The sequence below is a fragment of the Micrasema longulum genome, unplaced genomic scaffold (genome assembly GCF_059751315.1).
Source record: "Micrasema longulum isolate JH-2025_06_02 unplaced genomic scaffold, ASM5975131v1 h1tg000749l, whole genome shotgun sequence".
In the NCBI taxonomy this organism is placed as follows: domain Eukaryota; kingdom Metazoa; phylum Arthropoda; class Insecta; order Trichoptera; family Brachycentridae; genus Micrasema; species Micrasema longulum.
In genome coordinates, this window is record NW_028277943.1 from 90,969 (window position 1) to 107,145 (window position 16,177).

Sequence of the window (16,177 nt, forward strand, 5' to 3'; positions counted from 1 at the left end):
ATTGGTATTTTTTTTTGTTAATAAAACCTCGATATCAATAAGTGCTTCATTATAGAAGCGTATGAAGTTTGAGATAAAATAATTACTATTTTTTTGTAGTCTAGTAGTAAGCGCAGCTAGTTCATCTTTATTTATTATGTTATTACTATAGGAACTCCTATTCCTTTCAATGTCATCAATATTTTTGTACACGTACATATAATTTTCACAAATATATTTATTTATTTTATTTATTTATTTATGCTTTATTAAGTTAGTTCATTACATTTTAAGAACTAATATAAACTTTTAATAATATTACAATTTTTTTATCAAAATTTCTCATTTACATTTTTTTTAAAATTAATTTTAAATATTTCAATTTTTTCTATTTCTTTTATTTCTTCAGGTAACTCATTGTACAGCTTCAATCCCTTTTACAATGAGTTTTGAGATTCTGTTTTTTTCCTCAATGATAATCTTATCTTTTTTTTACCCCTTGTTTCATATGTATGACATTGTTGGTTAAATTTTAGTATTGTTTTTATTTTATTCATCTCCTTAATTATTTTACGTATAAAAATTGCCACATTATATTTAATTTGTTGCTTTACTGTGAGCAAGCCAATTTCTTTGTGCATTCTTTCTACAGTAGAATAAATATATTTTTTTTAGTATAATCCTCATTGCCTTATTTTGAAGAATTAGTATATTTTGAATTTCTCCTTCATTACATAAAAAAAGAATGGAAGAACAGTAATTTATGTGTGGACATATTATTGTTTTACATATAAGAATACTACTTTTTAAATCTATTACATTTCGTAATCTTCCCATAATTTTTTTTTTTTTTTTAATTTTTTGTTTGTTACATATTGAGTATGTTTTTTAAAATTTAAATATCTATCCAAGTAGACCCCGAGATACTTTATTTCGTCCACATAATTTATATTCATATCAATTGACTCGGAGACAATGAGAGACATTTCGCATTTACTAAAAATTAGCTAGTAACTGCTGTAGTTGTTAATGCTATTATAAAATCATTATCAATACACGATGCTAATGCATGTTATGGCATCGCAACTCTAGAATCTTTTGTCTCGTGCTAAATACGCGTGAAAGAATGAGAGAAAAACATAAATATTAGCGCTGGCACCAGGATTTATCACGTTTTCAATTTCATCTCCAAATAAACACAATTCATGTTTTTTCATGTCGTGATTCGATTGTCTTATCACGGATTTGATATAAAAATTATTTAGTAGTGACGGAATAATCGAAAGTTAATTTGGAAGGTTAATTGCTTTGTTTTTGATGGATGATGAAGGAAATAAATGCGTGATTTATTTACAAATTTCAAAAACCTTATTGGTAATTTAATAATTTTGATGTTTAATTGGCAAGTTGGGACAAGAAAAAACTAAATAATAAAACCTTTTAAGTGAAATATTGTATAAATATTTTATAAATAAAATAAAAATCTTATTTTGAACCGTTTTGTGGTTCCACGGTAGTGACACAGATTCAAGGATTAGAGGTCCGAGATTCAACCTACGTCCTACCAAGACTTGATAATAACTTTCCAGCACTGCTACAATAAATAATGGTCTAAAAATCAAAATATTTGGGTATTTTTGGACAAAATGATTATGAAATATGCATTTTTTTCAGCAGGGATGAAGCTGTAGAGAATATGGAAGTATAGACATTTACAGAGTATATGATCCGTCTTTGGCGGGGTTAAATGGCCACTTTACATACTGTTTTACATTTACCATTCTGCCTGTGTTTGGAAAACGATAATTTTATATTCTTCCTTGAGTTGATTTTTTCGAAGTTGGAGAACTGAAACTTTCATTGACGATCTTCTTATTTTTTTTACAATCTTTGGGCTTTATTCAGCAGAACTAAGAGACGCGGGATTGACGTGGGAGGAGGCGAGAGTGCTGACTGGTAATAGGGTCTCCTGGAGGCGGATGTGGAAAAGAACAAAAGAACCTTCATTGATTTGGGAAAAATATTTTCAGGCGATGTCCAGTAATAGGAGAAACAATCCAGTCTGATAAATCTCATTCGTATCAGTAAAGTTTTCAGTTTATTTACTTCACAAAAATTAACAGATGGAAGAATAGAAGAAATATGGATGTTCAAACATGCGGAATAGGGCATGTTACACAGCATGAAAAGTGGCTATTTAACCAGCCAATGACAGGTCATTAGCCCTGTAAATTCATAGACTTCCGTATTTATTTTTCTAGAGCGTTCTCCATTTCTGTTATAATAGTCTCCCTTAGAACAAGTTTCCCGTATGAGGAGGACTCCCTTATTAAAAAGGTATTTATATTTTTTCATACAGTGCAGTAATAACAAAAACCTAAAATAATGTTCTTAACGACTTCTCTAAGACAACTTTCGTTAACAAAGGTCACCGTGTTTTTAACTCATACTATAAAGTACACACGATTAATAAATATTTATCAATTATTACGATAGCAAAGACATAAACATAAACACCCAATTTAAATTCATGAAACCTACCTACATCTGTTTAAAAACAAGACGAAATAATAGAAATATAACATAATTGTGACCTTAACACGCTTGTAAATTGTTATCCTACGATTGTATATTACAAGATATCTACACCAAACTATATTTATATATTACACGGCACAAGTGCCTTTTACAATATAAAATATAACAGTATAAAAGGGTCAGTTATACAAAAATAAAAAACAATAAAAAAATATTTGACTATCCGTTATTACAGTTTTACCTTAAGGGGATCAAATTACTGGGATAGGAATTCGCTAAATTTTAACGAGCGAAAATAAGTGTTGATATCACGGAAATAAGGCTTAAATTCCTGTGTGCGAGTATAAGTGACAGACGCAACTAATCAATTCAAGAGTAATAATTATAAAGATATTTATGAGTCAATTTTATATTTGAATTTATATGTGTTGGAGACGCGTTGAGCCATCGCCAAAGGACGGATGTCCTATAAAATTCAGGCGGAAAAGCGCATGTCATTGCCCACGACATCAGATCTCAACAGTGATCAAATTAGAATAATATGTCTGTTCCCAATGATGCTCATTTAGGAAATAGAGGAGTACATTGGCCTATATTTTGGAAGAAATTTTTTTTGAGAAATGCCGTTTTTGTGATCAACACTATTTTTATAAGGTACTTATTACAGTCTCTTCTATAAAAGCGGCCTGGGGTGATATTCCAAACGCTCTCGCGACCGTAGAAAATACTTTTATCTCGCGTATTTTGTTCATAAATCCACGAGATAAAAGTGTTTTCTACGGCCGCAAGAGCGGTTCAGAATAGAACCGCTGGCCGTTTCCAGCAGAACAGTGAAGTAAACAGGAGATATGTGCAAGTTAAGATTTCGACTAAGGGAAGAGACCATTGCAGGAGACTGCTGCGAGGCATAGATTTATATACTAGTAAGTGCGTTGTCCAGATGTTTTTTAAATTTTTTATTAATGTTATAATTGTTATTTGTAGTATTCTTTAATAATATGGATGCTTCCACTTTCTATTATGTTGTATCCCAGCTCAACAAAGAGCTCTGGGCCTCATAAAAACTATTTTTTGTAACATTTGCGGCATTAGCGGCCTCCGGGGTGTAGTGGTCAAGACTCAAGACCCTTGAATCACGCACGGAAGGTTCCAGGTTCGATTCCCGGTGAGAACACAAAAAATAATATGAAATTTTTCTCAAGCCTGGGTGTTCTGTGATGTAATTCACCACTGTAATTGGGCCTCCTGGCCTGTTTTGGTGCAAAAAAAAAAAAAAAATAACGATTTTAACCCAATCTCCTGAAGCTGATTTGCTCTTTTTGAAAAAAAAATATTTTGGTCACTTTATTTTCTAAGGTAGGCAGAGATAAACTAAATATATCAAAATATGATGCATATTCACTCCCGGTATTCTGTAATCTAACAATAGGTGAGTTATATTGAGCTACAGTTCGAGAATTTTGACAATAAAATATTGTAGATATTCTGCTTAACCTAGGTGGTACATAGAATGAAATCAACTTCAGTAGATCAGGGGTATCAAACATTGGTTTAATTATTTTATATAAAGTCGTAAGATGTTCTTCGTTCTTGCAAGTTAGTTAATTTTAGAGAGTCTAGAATTTTGTTATAATTTATTTGATTACTAGAAAAACCCATCTTAAAATTAATATATCTAAGAAACTTATTCTGAATTCTCTAAATAGAATCTGATAAAGTGATTTGATAAGGTGATCTTTGGTTGGCTCCTAACTAGAGAAGTGTAAAGATATTTTAATGTTTTTATATTATTTTTTAAAAATCCGGTTCTAAGTACAAATCCTAATAATGTTATAGCTTTGAAAGATATTTTAATAATGTGCTCTTTAAATAATAATTTCGAATCTAAAAAAACACCCAGATTGCTCACGGTAGAAAAATCAGTAATTCTAATTTGATTTAACTTGTTGGCACCAGATGTTTAATTTGGACAAATTATGGAACAAAATGTTACAATCGTTAACGTTTTTTATCTCTTTGAATATTTTCATATCATCTGCAAATATGGTGCATGTACATTATCAAATATATCATTTACATCATTTATAAATATTAAAAACAACACCGGACCAAGATGCGAGCCTTAAGATACTCCACTAACTGATTATACATGTATCTATTTATAAATTAATAAAATAAAATAAATAGAATTGACCTTACCGCACCCGATAACACCAATATTGGATTTTTTCAAATTTATAGACTGTCGCTTTTCCGCATATCTACGTTCAATTGTATGAATAAATGTCGCTATGTTGCTTAATGTTTATTTTTTTAGTATGCACTTACTATCTGAGGGTAAAATAATAACAAAAATATTTGAAATACATTTCGTCTGATTAAAATCCTAACCAAACTTAAATAACAAAAAACACATTTAAAACAACGTTTATTGATACCTCGGGCAGGAAAGGGTTAACATACAAATTTTATAATAAAATGAAAAGAGAATATTCATATTTTTAAAATAAAATTATACTGTGGTTTCACGATCAAACAAAAAATTGGTGACTCAGAAGTATCATGTGACATAAGAGGCTGTTCGTACATTTAAATCTCACATTGTTTTTATCCCGGTATCGCTTACTTACACCTGTATGTCGTGGGAAACAATATGTTGCAGATGCTTTATTTTTTGTCTGGAACTAAAAACAGGAGTTGCAGAGGCGATAGCGAACTGCTTGTATGATCCTAAGAAAGACGAAATCAATACCCGAGAATAAAGCCACAAAGGTATCCGGTAACAGAGATTTGAAGGTCATAATATACGTGTAATTAGATTATTGTATGTAAGGAAAAAACGAGGTCCTAAATGAACCGAGGTACAAGGTAATTAACCAACATATTTCGATATTTTTTAAACTCAATATTATCGAACATTTTAATTTGCAAACAATCCCCCAAGTGCCAAGTGGTGATTTTAGTAACAAGTTGTCTTTTTTTATGCGTTCACAGAATGAAATTTAAATATGTATGTATGTTGGATATTAATACAAGTTGTGTCTGTTTTTTTACAAATGACAAAAAAATAGGACACAAAAAAAAACAAATTAATCAATAATTTATAGTATTTTTACCGTATACTGCGAAAATACCGCAAGCAGCTTTGGCACCTTTATTCCATCGATTGAACGCGAACAGAAGGAGATGTCAATAATGCTCACTTGCGTCTACTTGACATTCCATTTTGAAGGCTTGTATTCAAATAATATAAAACATGTAACGTAAAATAACAAAATATATCGTAAAGCAGGAAACTTACTTTCGAATTCCGTACTCGTATAATAATAATGATATAAGTGAGATTTAACATTAGAAGATAAGTCAAACTGCCAATGACAGATCAAGAATCAGGGTCCGTGTATAGGTATACATATATATGCATTTATGTGTGTGTACGTATATATTTTTCAGATACCAACTGTTATAACTAGGAGTTGAAAATAAAGATTTTAAATTAATGCTTTCACACGAGTTGTACCTAGTGAGGTGTTCTATAATGCAACATTCATATGAATAATACAGTAACTACGATAATATTTGTTTCGCAAAACTGTTTATTAAAATAAGTATCATAATGAAGTAAAAAATACGCTATGCTAGTAAAAGCTGCTGATCGCTTATTTATAGTTTAAAATCATTTAAAATAAATTGCAAGAGGCTGCATTAAGCGTGTAGAATTATGATAGTCCATACAAAATTACAAATTTACAGCGGAATAATTTATTTGCAAACATACAGATGTTTATAATAATTATAATAGTATTCCTTTAGGTTGTAAGCATAACCTGTCCAGTGCAATGGCTATTGGGTACGTCTCGCAGAGGACGTAAATCCACTGCCATGGACATTAAATCACAAACGCTAATAGGAAAATCAGTTGGCATACAGAGAATATTGTTTTATCGACGGTTATTCGTTATTCAGCGACGGCACGCGATCCGTGCGACACAAGTTTAAGTGGGATTGCAAAGAGCAAAACAAACTTTCATCATTATCATACCCTGCCCGCACCCGATGGTGTATATGGCACCCCTTTGGTACACTAAATGCAGCGTATATCGATTAGAAAAGATGCAGAAACTGACATTTTCAAACAATTGGAAACAACTGTTTTAGGAGAATAAAATAAACCGTTACAAAAAATGCCACGCGAAAATAATAATGTCATTTTAAAAATAAAAAATTAAATAAAACATCTCACAACGCGTAAGTAAAAAAACGAGAAACCAAAAAAAACCCGAGCGCCACCCAAAAATAATTATGCGGTTATTTTTTAAACGGTTTCATGAAACTGTTTTTTTGCTGTTAAAACCGTTTCATAAATACAATGGAAAATCTTAAGTGTATTTTCAATCATATGTAACATGAAGGTAAGGTGATCAGTTTTATGTTTCAGATGCCAGTCCAGGAACATGGAACATTGCTGTGTAGCCTTTTAAATATTTTTTTACGTTGACCTTCCCAGGAATTAAACCCGGGACCTTAAGCAAGGCAAACACGCCAACCACTACCTTATCTACATGGTCGAAATAGTACAGGCAATTGGTAAAATAAACCAAAGTAGGGAAAGAAATGCCGAATACTCTTCTAGTGGAACGGAAGGCCTGTTGACTACTGTCAATAGGCCGGCTTTTCCTGAAGAGTTTTGAGTGGTTTCCTCTCCACATGAGTAAATGCTGAGAAGTTCCTGATTGGTCCACTTTAGTATATCCTTCCTGATCCCCTACAGATAGCTAAATTTAAAGTTAAAGAATTTCAGAAAAAAAAAATTCCTAAGAGAATATAGTTCCTAAGACCAAAATGTTCGTATACGAGTCTTAAACGTACTAAATAACGATTATACCGTCACTCAGTAAGGAAAAATCTTTACAAAAAGTGAAATAGTATCCGCTAGGATAAAACGTAATTCCATTTTACATGGCGCATACATGCCAAACTCCAACCATCTATGCGCTCTGTAGCAGCAAGTCGTGTTGGGATATTTTTTGGACAGCGCCCTTGAGATATTTTTTACGAAAATTACGCTATATACATTGGCCAACAATATGACAATATTGTCATGTCCCAGCGCCGTGAAGAGCCTCGATCGCTCGGGACAGAACGCTGGCGAAAAATAAATACACGACGGCGTTTATTACAAGCGAATTCACGACAAATGTTATCAATTTTAAACCAAGGAGTATAAGAACTGTTGATAGTGCGGGTAATCATTGCTTCGAGATAGCACACCCGTCTATTTCGGTGGCGATGTCTCAGGATAATGTTTTTGACAACGGTCGAGTCCTGGGGCAAAACAATACGGCTTAGTAACATGCTTTTGACACGAGTTCTGTAGAGAATTTTGTGGACGAAAGTAGTTAAAGAAGTAATAAATAGATTATCTGCTACTATGAATTTCAGCTAGAAGTCATGTCCGCATGTTTACACACTGCTTAACCTGCTTCTATTGTGCTTCGCGCTCAACAGATTCTGAATAAACACTTGTCTCGCTAGTTGGGTCGGGGCAGAGTACAGTAAAGTCCTAGTGAAGATTAACGCCTGACGTTTCCTATATTTGTGCTCTCTCGTGTAGGAATGCTATTGGAACCAGTAAAGCCTGAACTCTGTACCTAAACTGCGCAGACAAAGGTCCGATGTATAATTTAAAACGAGACATTATAACCATGGTTTTATAAATTACGTGATCTAAACTGGTTAGGGATTATAATTTGCTAAGAAACAATATGTTTTGAAATTAAATTATCGGGAGTTTCGCTTTATGCCTGCGGCACCAGCGGGTTAACAGAAATGAGAATATATATGCCTGGCACAATATTTTGAGTTTTTCCAAATGTTTGTAGACAAAATACTGGATTTCACTTTATAATATCGGTGAGAATCATCCGGCTGAAACATTTCACCTACAAAGCAATGCCTGAAACTAATTTTTCAATTTGAAAAATATTATTTTTATCTTTATACCAGTCGGAGATTAGACACAAGGCTTTTTTTTAAAACACCTTTTTAAAAAAAAAAGCTTCAATACGTACAATATATCAACCGTTTAATGAACTGGTAGGCGTTCTAGCGTGTTCTTTACGTATTCTAAACATATTTGAAAAAACACAAGAAAGATCAATATTTTTCTCAATCAGAGACTAGATATACATAATTTTTTTTTTTTTTATAATTGCCAAATATTTGTACAAATTTAAATGCCGCTAAGCACGTAGGTTGGTAGGTACCCACAGCATTGTAAAATGTATAATACAAAAATGATATCGAAACCACAAACGATTCGTTACCCATTGCAAGGGTCATAAATCTAGAGAAAGTGAGAAAAACGCTAAACCTACTTTTCGAAAAGCCTATTTAAAGATTTAATGCAAGTGAAATATCTTGATAGGACTGCGGATAGTCGTGAAGAATTTGACATAAACATTTTATATCGAAGGGAAGAAGTATCTCAGCGCCAGCGGGGTGAACACACCGGTATATGTCTTTTTAAAATTTTTAATTCATGCAAACGCAAGATTTGCACTCTGATTAGTAACACGTTAGACGACTTATTAATTTTAGAAGAGGCTTTATAGAAAAGGGAAATGTCATGTATTTATTAGTGCAGAGTTCCTGACGGTTGGTGAAGAATGAAACCCAAAACCTTTTTTTTTAATATATATTTTAAGACATTAAAAAAAAAACATTTTGCATGCTTTCAAAGGGGTAGAAGAATTTGGATTTAGTAATATTTCGGTTTTTTTAACACATGAAAAAAATGTAATACGTAAATATTAAATTCTGTAAATTCGGTCACAGTAAAAGGTTACCAATCTTCTTTTAGACCAACTCCATCGGGTATCCAACAAGGTTCCCATCTCGGTACATTAATTTTTATTTTATATAATAATGATATTGTTGTAGAGCTCAAACACTCATCTATATTACTCTATGCTGATGACGCCAAAATATTTAAACCGATAAAATCACCTGCCTTTCTCTATATTGCGCTCCTAATAAATTATATTTTAACATATCCAAATGCTTTCATATCACCTTTACTCGAAACATTAATATCATTCATCATCAATACCACCTTGTTACCAAATTTATTAATTTTTTTTTAATAACTCGGCACCTCGGTGTTTTCTTAAATAGTAAACACGACTATATCGAACATGTCAGGCATATTACGGGTAATGCATTAAAAATGTTAGGTGTTGTCACTAAAATATTTAAAGATATAAATACCCTAAAACTTTTGTCTTACGCATTTGTTAGAAGTCGGCTTGAACATGCAACTTTAATCTGGGCCCCATACTATGAAAGTCACAAATATAAAATAGAAAAAGTCCAAAACAAATAATTAATCATTCACAAATAATTTCAAATCCATAAATTATAATGAAGCGAGAGTACATTTTAAAATAAACTCTTTGGAAAATAAGTTATTGTTTTTATTTAAGCTTTTAAATGACATTACTGACTGCCCCAATTTACTAAGTTTAATTCATTTCCACCTTTTACACGTACTCGTCACACCAAATTATTTTACTGCACCGATGTAAACACTAATGCAGCAAAAAATTCATGCATACATAGAATTTTCTACTTGTATAATAATATTATTGGAGCCAATGCGAGTGATATATTCAACTTGAATAATAATACATCCAAAAAAATCAGCGACAGCATGCAGGCATTGTCGCCGTGGATGAGTAGTGATAAGTAAATACAATATTATTTTTTCATTTTATTTAAAATTTACAAAGGCAAATATTTACAAACATTTAATTTATGGTTTTCCATAATTCTATTCTTGTGTAATATAACTTTATTTATGACACATTATGTACAAAGTTAATTATAAGTTTGAAATAATTTTTAGTGTAGTATTAAGTATCTATTATATTATAACCGTATTACTGTTTATATAACTGTGGATTTTTTTTTTAATATGTAAAAAAATGTCATAACGTGTTTGTGAAAAATTCTATTCCATTGTGAAGTTTGTGTTAGTTATACAAAAAAATAAGATTCAGTTTAATAAATAAACTTACAAAAAGAGCACAAATTGAGCTTCTCGAAATTTGTAGAAGCATAAAACATAATTAAGTCTTACCGGTACGATATATGGAAAAAATCGATGTTAAATGAGATTTGACATTGGACAGGTAAGGGTTTAACCATAATAAATTAAATCATATTTTATTTTTACAGTGATAATTAACTTCACTTTTCCCGTCATTATCAGAACATCGTGACAAAAATACTTGACGTATAAACTCCATAATGCATATCAATAATGTAATGTTAAGGTATTATTGTAAAAAAAACAAAAAACATTAGTCATCCCGATTATTTCTAACTACAATTTTTTTTTTTAAATTACTTGTACAGAGTTTAGATTATTAATAAAATAAACCAGTTTCTTTTTACGTATATTAAAAAAAAACAAATAGATTTTTTAAAATAAAAATAATACTCATATTATTTTTTAATTGATCATATTTTCATTCTAGTGTTCGAAAATGATTTTATTATATTAATATTTTTATATTAACAAACAAAAAGGCGTCTATGGATTGCAATATGTTGCAAGTATCGGGTATTATTTTTTTATATTTTTTTATTTTCCAATTACACAAAAAGGTGTTAGAAACAATAAAATATAAAACAAAACGTATAATTTACGATTATAATAAATATCACATGGATTTTAGCGCTATATTTTAATGTTTGCGACGTGAAATGTGAAGGCTTTAACCCTAAAGTTAACGAGTTACATTGTGTAGTCATAATTTGTTGATACGAAATTTAATTTCGTGATATTTATTACGATCAATTAACTTGCGGACCTTGAAAGATCTATTCATGTTTTGTGTTAAAATAAAGGAGCTTCGACAGTAAAACTGGCCCTCAAAAGGATATTCGTGTTAGAAAACGTGATGATAGTACCTACAATCACATTCTAAATATCAAAAAGGATCATGTGCGTTTGTTTAATTAAGTAAATATAAAAATATAATCATCTAGGCACGACTGAATAACAAATGAAATAAATGTGAATGTAATCGGTAAATCTTTTTAAAAATCACTTGCCTGAATTTATAAATGCACAAATTATTTTGTATTTTCAGTTGTATATTTTTTTTTTAATGTAATTGTTTTTTTTTTTTCACCCCAACCGGCCGAGGTTTGGTGACGAATTACAACACAGAACACCTAGGCTTTAAAGAAATCGCGCTTTTAATTATTGTTATCTCAAATGCATAAGACAAGCAGTACACTCCGGAAGCCGCCAATTGTATTGATCGTTATTTCTCTACAATATTTTGAGTTTGTCCAAATTTTTGTAGGCAACGACTGGATTCAACTCCCTGGGGAGATGTAAACATTAACGTATTACAACAGAGATGAATACGTTTTAATACGTTATTTCTCTGTTGCAAGTCTAATAAGCTAGTTTAATATTTATTAGTAAGGTCTTAAACACTTACCAAATCACCCGAGTGAGTGATTTGTGTTAAAAATGGTTACTCATACGTAGTTGTACTGACCTGAAAATAAAGAAAAAAACATTTATTAGCATTTTATTAAAATAAAACAATATAGTAGAAAAAAACAAACACAAATGTACTCATGAGAAAAATAATACTATTAAACCTAAAAAATACTTGAATTATGTGATAAATAAACGTTTGTTGATGTTTTTTTTAACAATGAGATTAACTTTGATTTAATGCTAAGAATAACCGCAAACATACTAAAAAGGATATTAGACCTCAATTTGAGGTTTGGAGTCAAGGAATATAAAACAAATATTACCACAAGATTAAAGCTTGGAACAAAACTTACAAGAACTTTTCTTAGAATAAACGGGTACTCAACATTTCTCTTTACATAAACATTCTGTTTTTATTTGAATAGTCCCTATTTGTATAAAAAAGTAAAAAATATGACCAGATGGTTCGTTAGGTTCTGTAAACACGTTAAGTTGACGACATTTCAAAAAATCTTATTTTTTTAAAGTAAACTTCTAATAATAATAAAAAATAGTGCTATTTGAAATAAAATCAATAAATAAATTAATAAAACGTTCGATTTTAAATGAAAACTCTAGTTGAAAAATATTACAAAACGATCAAGTTAATAGATTCACAGAAAACGATGGAAAATTTTTAAAATTTGAACTCGATTACTTGGATAAAATACAGATAAGTATTTACTAATTTGCTTATTGGTACCTAATTCATTTACTTAAAATATATTATATTTGTATTAAAAAGTATTACCATAAGTAACACAACTCATTCTAACCCTAGATATTATGAGAAAAGGAAAATTAACAATCATGAAGCATTTATACACAAGTATATATCACGTCTTAACCCGGGAATAACAGTGGACAACTCAAAAAAACTCATTTTTACAGGAGAGCATACACATAAACCCGTTATATCAGTAAACTATGTAATTCATTTGCAAAAACAAAGGCGGAACTTAAAATTCACTCACGTGCGCCATTCAGTTTTTTTTTTCATTAATAATAATGGCATAATGATCACTGCTACTATTATTTTTAAAATTAAATAAAAAATATTGTATAACATTGACATTTTTGGTTACATAAATATCTACAGAATCATGCCGTTAATTGAGCGGAGAGCTAAAATATTCGGGAACGTTTTTGCACACTTAAAAACGTCAATTACGGTCTTGTGCCATTATCGCCGCTCAGGTGCGATACATAGCAGCAGTAAAAAAAATAAAAACAGATAACGCGAACAAAGAAACAGAAGAGAAAAGAAAAATTGATCAAAACAGAAGAATAAAGACATAAAAAAAGAATGTTAAAACATTTAACAAAAACATAATTCCCTCATCGGTACGTAAAGGTGCCAATTTCAGACTCCCTTTGCTAACAACTTGAAAACAATGTTGTTTTTAACTTACATAGTAAGGAATAATGATAATTTATTAGAAATACATATATATAGTGAAATGAGCAGAAAACGAAATGATTCCATTACACATCTTGTTCGGATTCCTCAGGATGAGAATAATATGGTGTCGATGAGAAAAGGGTTGGATCAATAGTTATAAAGGATGTAATAAATGCCTTTCATCCGGTAAAGGTGAGTGCATTTGTTGAGATAGGAGAGGGCTCAGCAGACAGTAATTATTGTAGGGATAAACGCTCGATAACTCAATCGATGATCATAATCACGGGCTTTCAAAAGGTGTTGCAGTCTCCAGCACGATTTATAAAGATTGATAGAATTTGTGAAATGTGGCAATAGACAAATCGAACAAGATATTATCAAAACAACCAGGAAAATATAAAGGATGAACAAAAACTTCAATAAAATATTACTAGTGATACAAGTTTAAATGTGGCGAAACTAAAAACTCACGTCCAAAAGAAATCAACTAACTGAAATATGATTGAATGGAATTGTCATTATAACTATCACTATAATTATATACAAAATAAAAAAACAACAAATTTGAATTATTGTTGATTTTCACAGACATTTGGATGAAAATTGTGTTCTTTTAGATTAATGAACCCAATCAACCCTGGTACAGCATGAGAACACTCGCCCTCCACTCAGCAGACAGGCTTTTTAAAAACCTGGATTTGTAGAGCACTTGCGTGGACCCGTCACAATAGATTTACTTCCGCACTTCAGATTCAGCACTGTCCCCATATACAAGAATATGAATAACCCAGATGAAGAACACTGCAGTTCCATTTGTCATAAAACTTTTAAATTGTATAATACATATTTTACATATTTAATTTTATAGTAAAGGTATTAATAAAATAAAAAATACTGTTATTTGTCAAAGAGCATGTAAAATGTATGTTTTTTTACAGAACGTTATCGTACTAAATAGTTCTTTGTTTAAAAGCATGTACATTGAAAAAAAATAATTCTTCTGGATGAGGAAGCTCAGTGTATTTTTTTTATTTTTCGTTTGTTTATAGACTATTAAACTAAGTAAAAAAAAAAAATTTTTTTTTTTACATCGTATTATCAGCGCTATGATTTTTGAAAGTTTTGTATTTCTGAAATAACTCCGCGTGCGACGTCAGAGGTGTTCACTGTTAGTTCTTCACATTGGTTCGTTTACGGTAAGCCAACCGGATATCCTTCACTGCTGTCACATCATTGGTTGTTTCATATGAACTAGTGAAGTCAATCAAAGTAGTGCGTTTTTACTAAAATATTTTTTTCGTATATTTTCCAGAAACTTTGCAATACAATTTAATGCTCTAATTTTTACCGCGCGCAAGAAAATATTTTTTGGATCCAATTTCCCGTAGGGCTGAAGTTCCTCATTAAAAATAAAATAAAATAGTGCTTTGTCAAAAAACTTATAAAATGTATTCCTTGACACGAGATTACCCAGTGAGGAATGCATTGTAACAAAACACAGCATATTTTTTCAATGAAATACTTAATAAATAAAAAAAAGAGGAGTAAATACATTTTCTATAGAGTTGGCACGAGTCGTTTCGAGTATATTTATTTATCTCTGTAGTATTTTGTGAACTTTAACAACGCCAATCTATGTTATGTTAAAAATTGAATTATATTTAATATACGTACACTAAAGCACCTATTAATAATGTGATAAAATTTGGTTTAATATGTAATGTTTTTCAAGTAGAATTATTAATATTGAAGGTTAAGTATAAATAATCGAAGCAATTTATAAGAACCTGCGGACGAGTTGTATGTATACAATTCAGCAGGATTTTAATTTAAATACTATTTGTTTAAATATTTTTTGAAAAAAAAATGTAATAAATAAATCAAGTTTGTGAAATATATTTTGTGTTCTTGAACTCTTTTTTAAATAAATAAATAGGTAGGTATCTTCCTACATAAAATCAACAAAATATAGAAATATTACTAGTGACCCGTTTTTATCTTTGAGTAAGTAAATAAGCAAACGTTTTTGATATTTTAGAATCAAATGCGCATTTTGCTGCTTATTTTATTAACAGTAATTGACGTTTTTATGTGTCCAATAAAAATGGGAAGTATAAAATAAGTAAATAATTTTACAATGAGAATCCCTTGCACACAATTCTCAGTCGTGATATCCTAGCTGCGATATCCTGAATGACAGTTGAAATAATAAACATGTAAGGAGTGGCAACCGCAGTAGTCCTTTATGAAGCTTCCCATTGCTAATTCCATTCCCATCAGACGCCCACCATGGCCTAGGGGAACGGTACCGAGGAATCTAACTCTCCCTTCTCTATTACATCTCTAATTTAAACATCATCCTCCTCCCACATCTAGAAGAGAGAATCCCGTGTAATTGAAACATCGCGAAGGTTCGCTGACCACTCGCAGTGGTGAGGGGGTCACAGTCAGAGAACCTACATATTGCACATCCGATAAAATAGTCATAACTCCAAAGAATTTGATTTTCAGTTAAGTTTCAGAATAAATAACAAAAAAGAGTCAAATGCTAAAAAATGTACATAATTTTATTATTACAATCAATTTCTTTATATGTTCCCAACTGTGTCACCAGAAATAAAAATCTACTCTCAATCAAATCTTCTAAGAGCAACATTTGTTAGTATGCCTAAATGTCCAGAATGAGTAGATTAGTC

At 30.8% G+C, this 16,177-nt stretch overlaps 1 protein-coding gene across 2 annotated transcripts in view; it reads right to left on the reverse strand.

Moving 5' to 3' along the window:
* The window catches only part of LOC148279153 (protein outspread-like), a 326,035-nt gene that overhangs the window by 46,303 nt on the left and 263,555 nt on the right, over positions 1–16,177 (reverse strand). Inside the window, exon 3 of one of the 2 annotated variants that reach the window (XM_088230377.1) lies at positions 11,150–12,095. The exons of the other annotated variant lie outside the window; for it this stretch is intronic. Coding sequence (XP_088086503.1) covers positions 12,072–12,095 — 24 coding nt within the window. The 3' untranslated portion in view covers positions 11,150–12,071. Of the gene's footprint in view, positions 1–11,149; positions 12,096–16,177 lie in introns of those variants that run through there. 2 annotated transcript variants of the gene reach the window in all.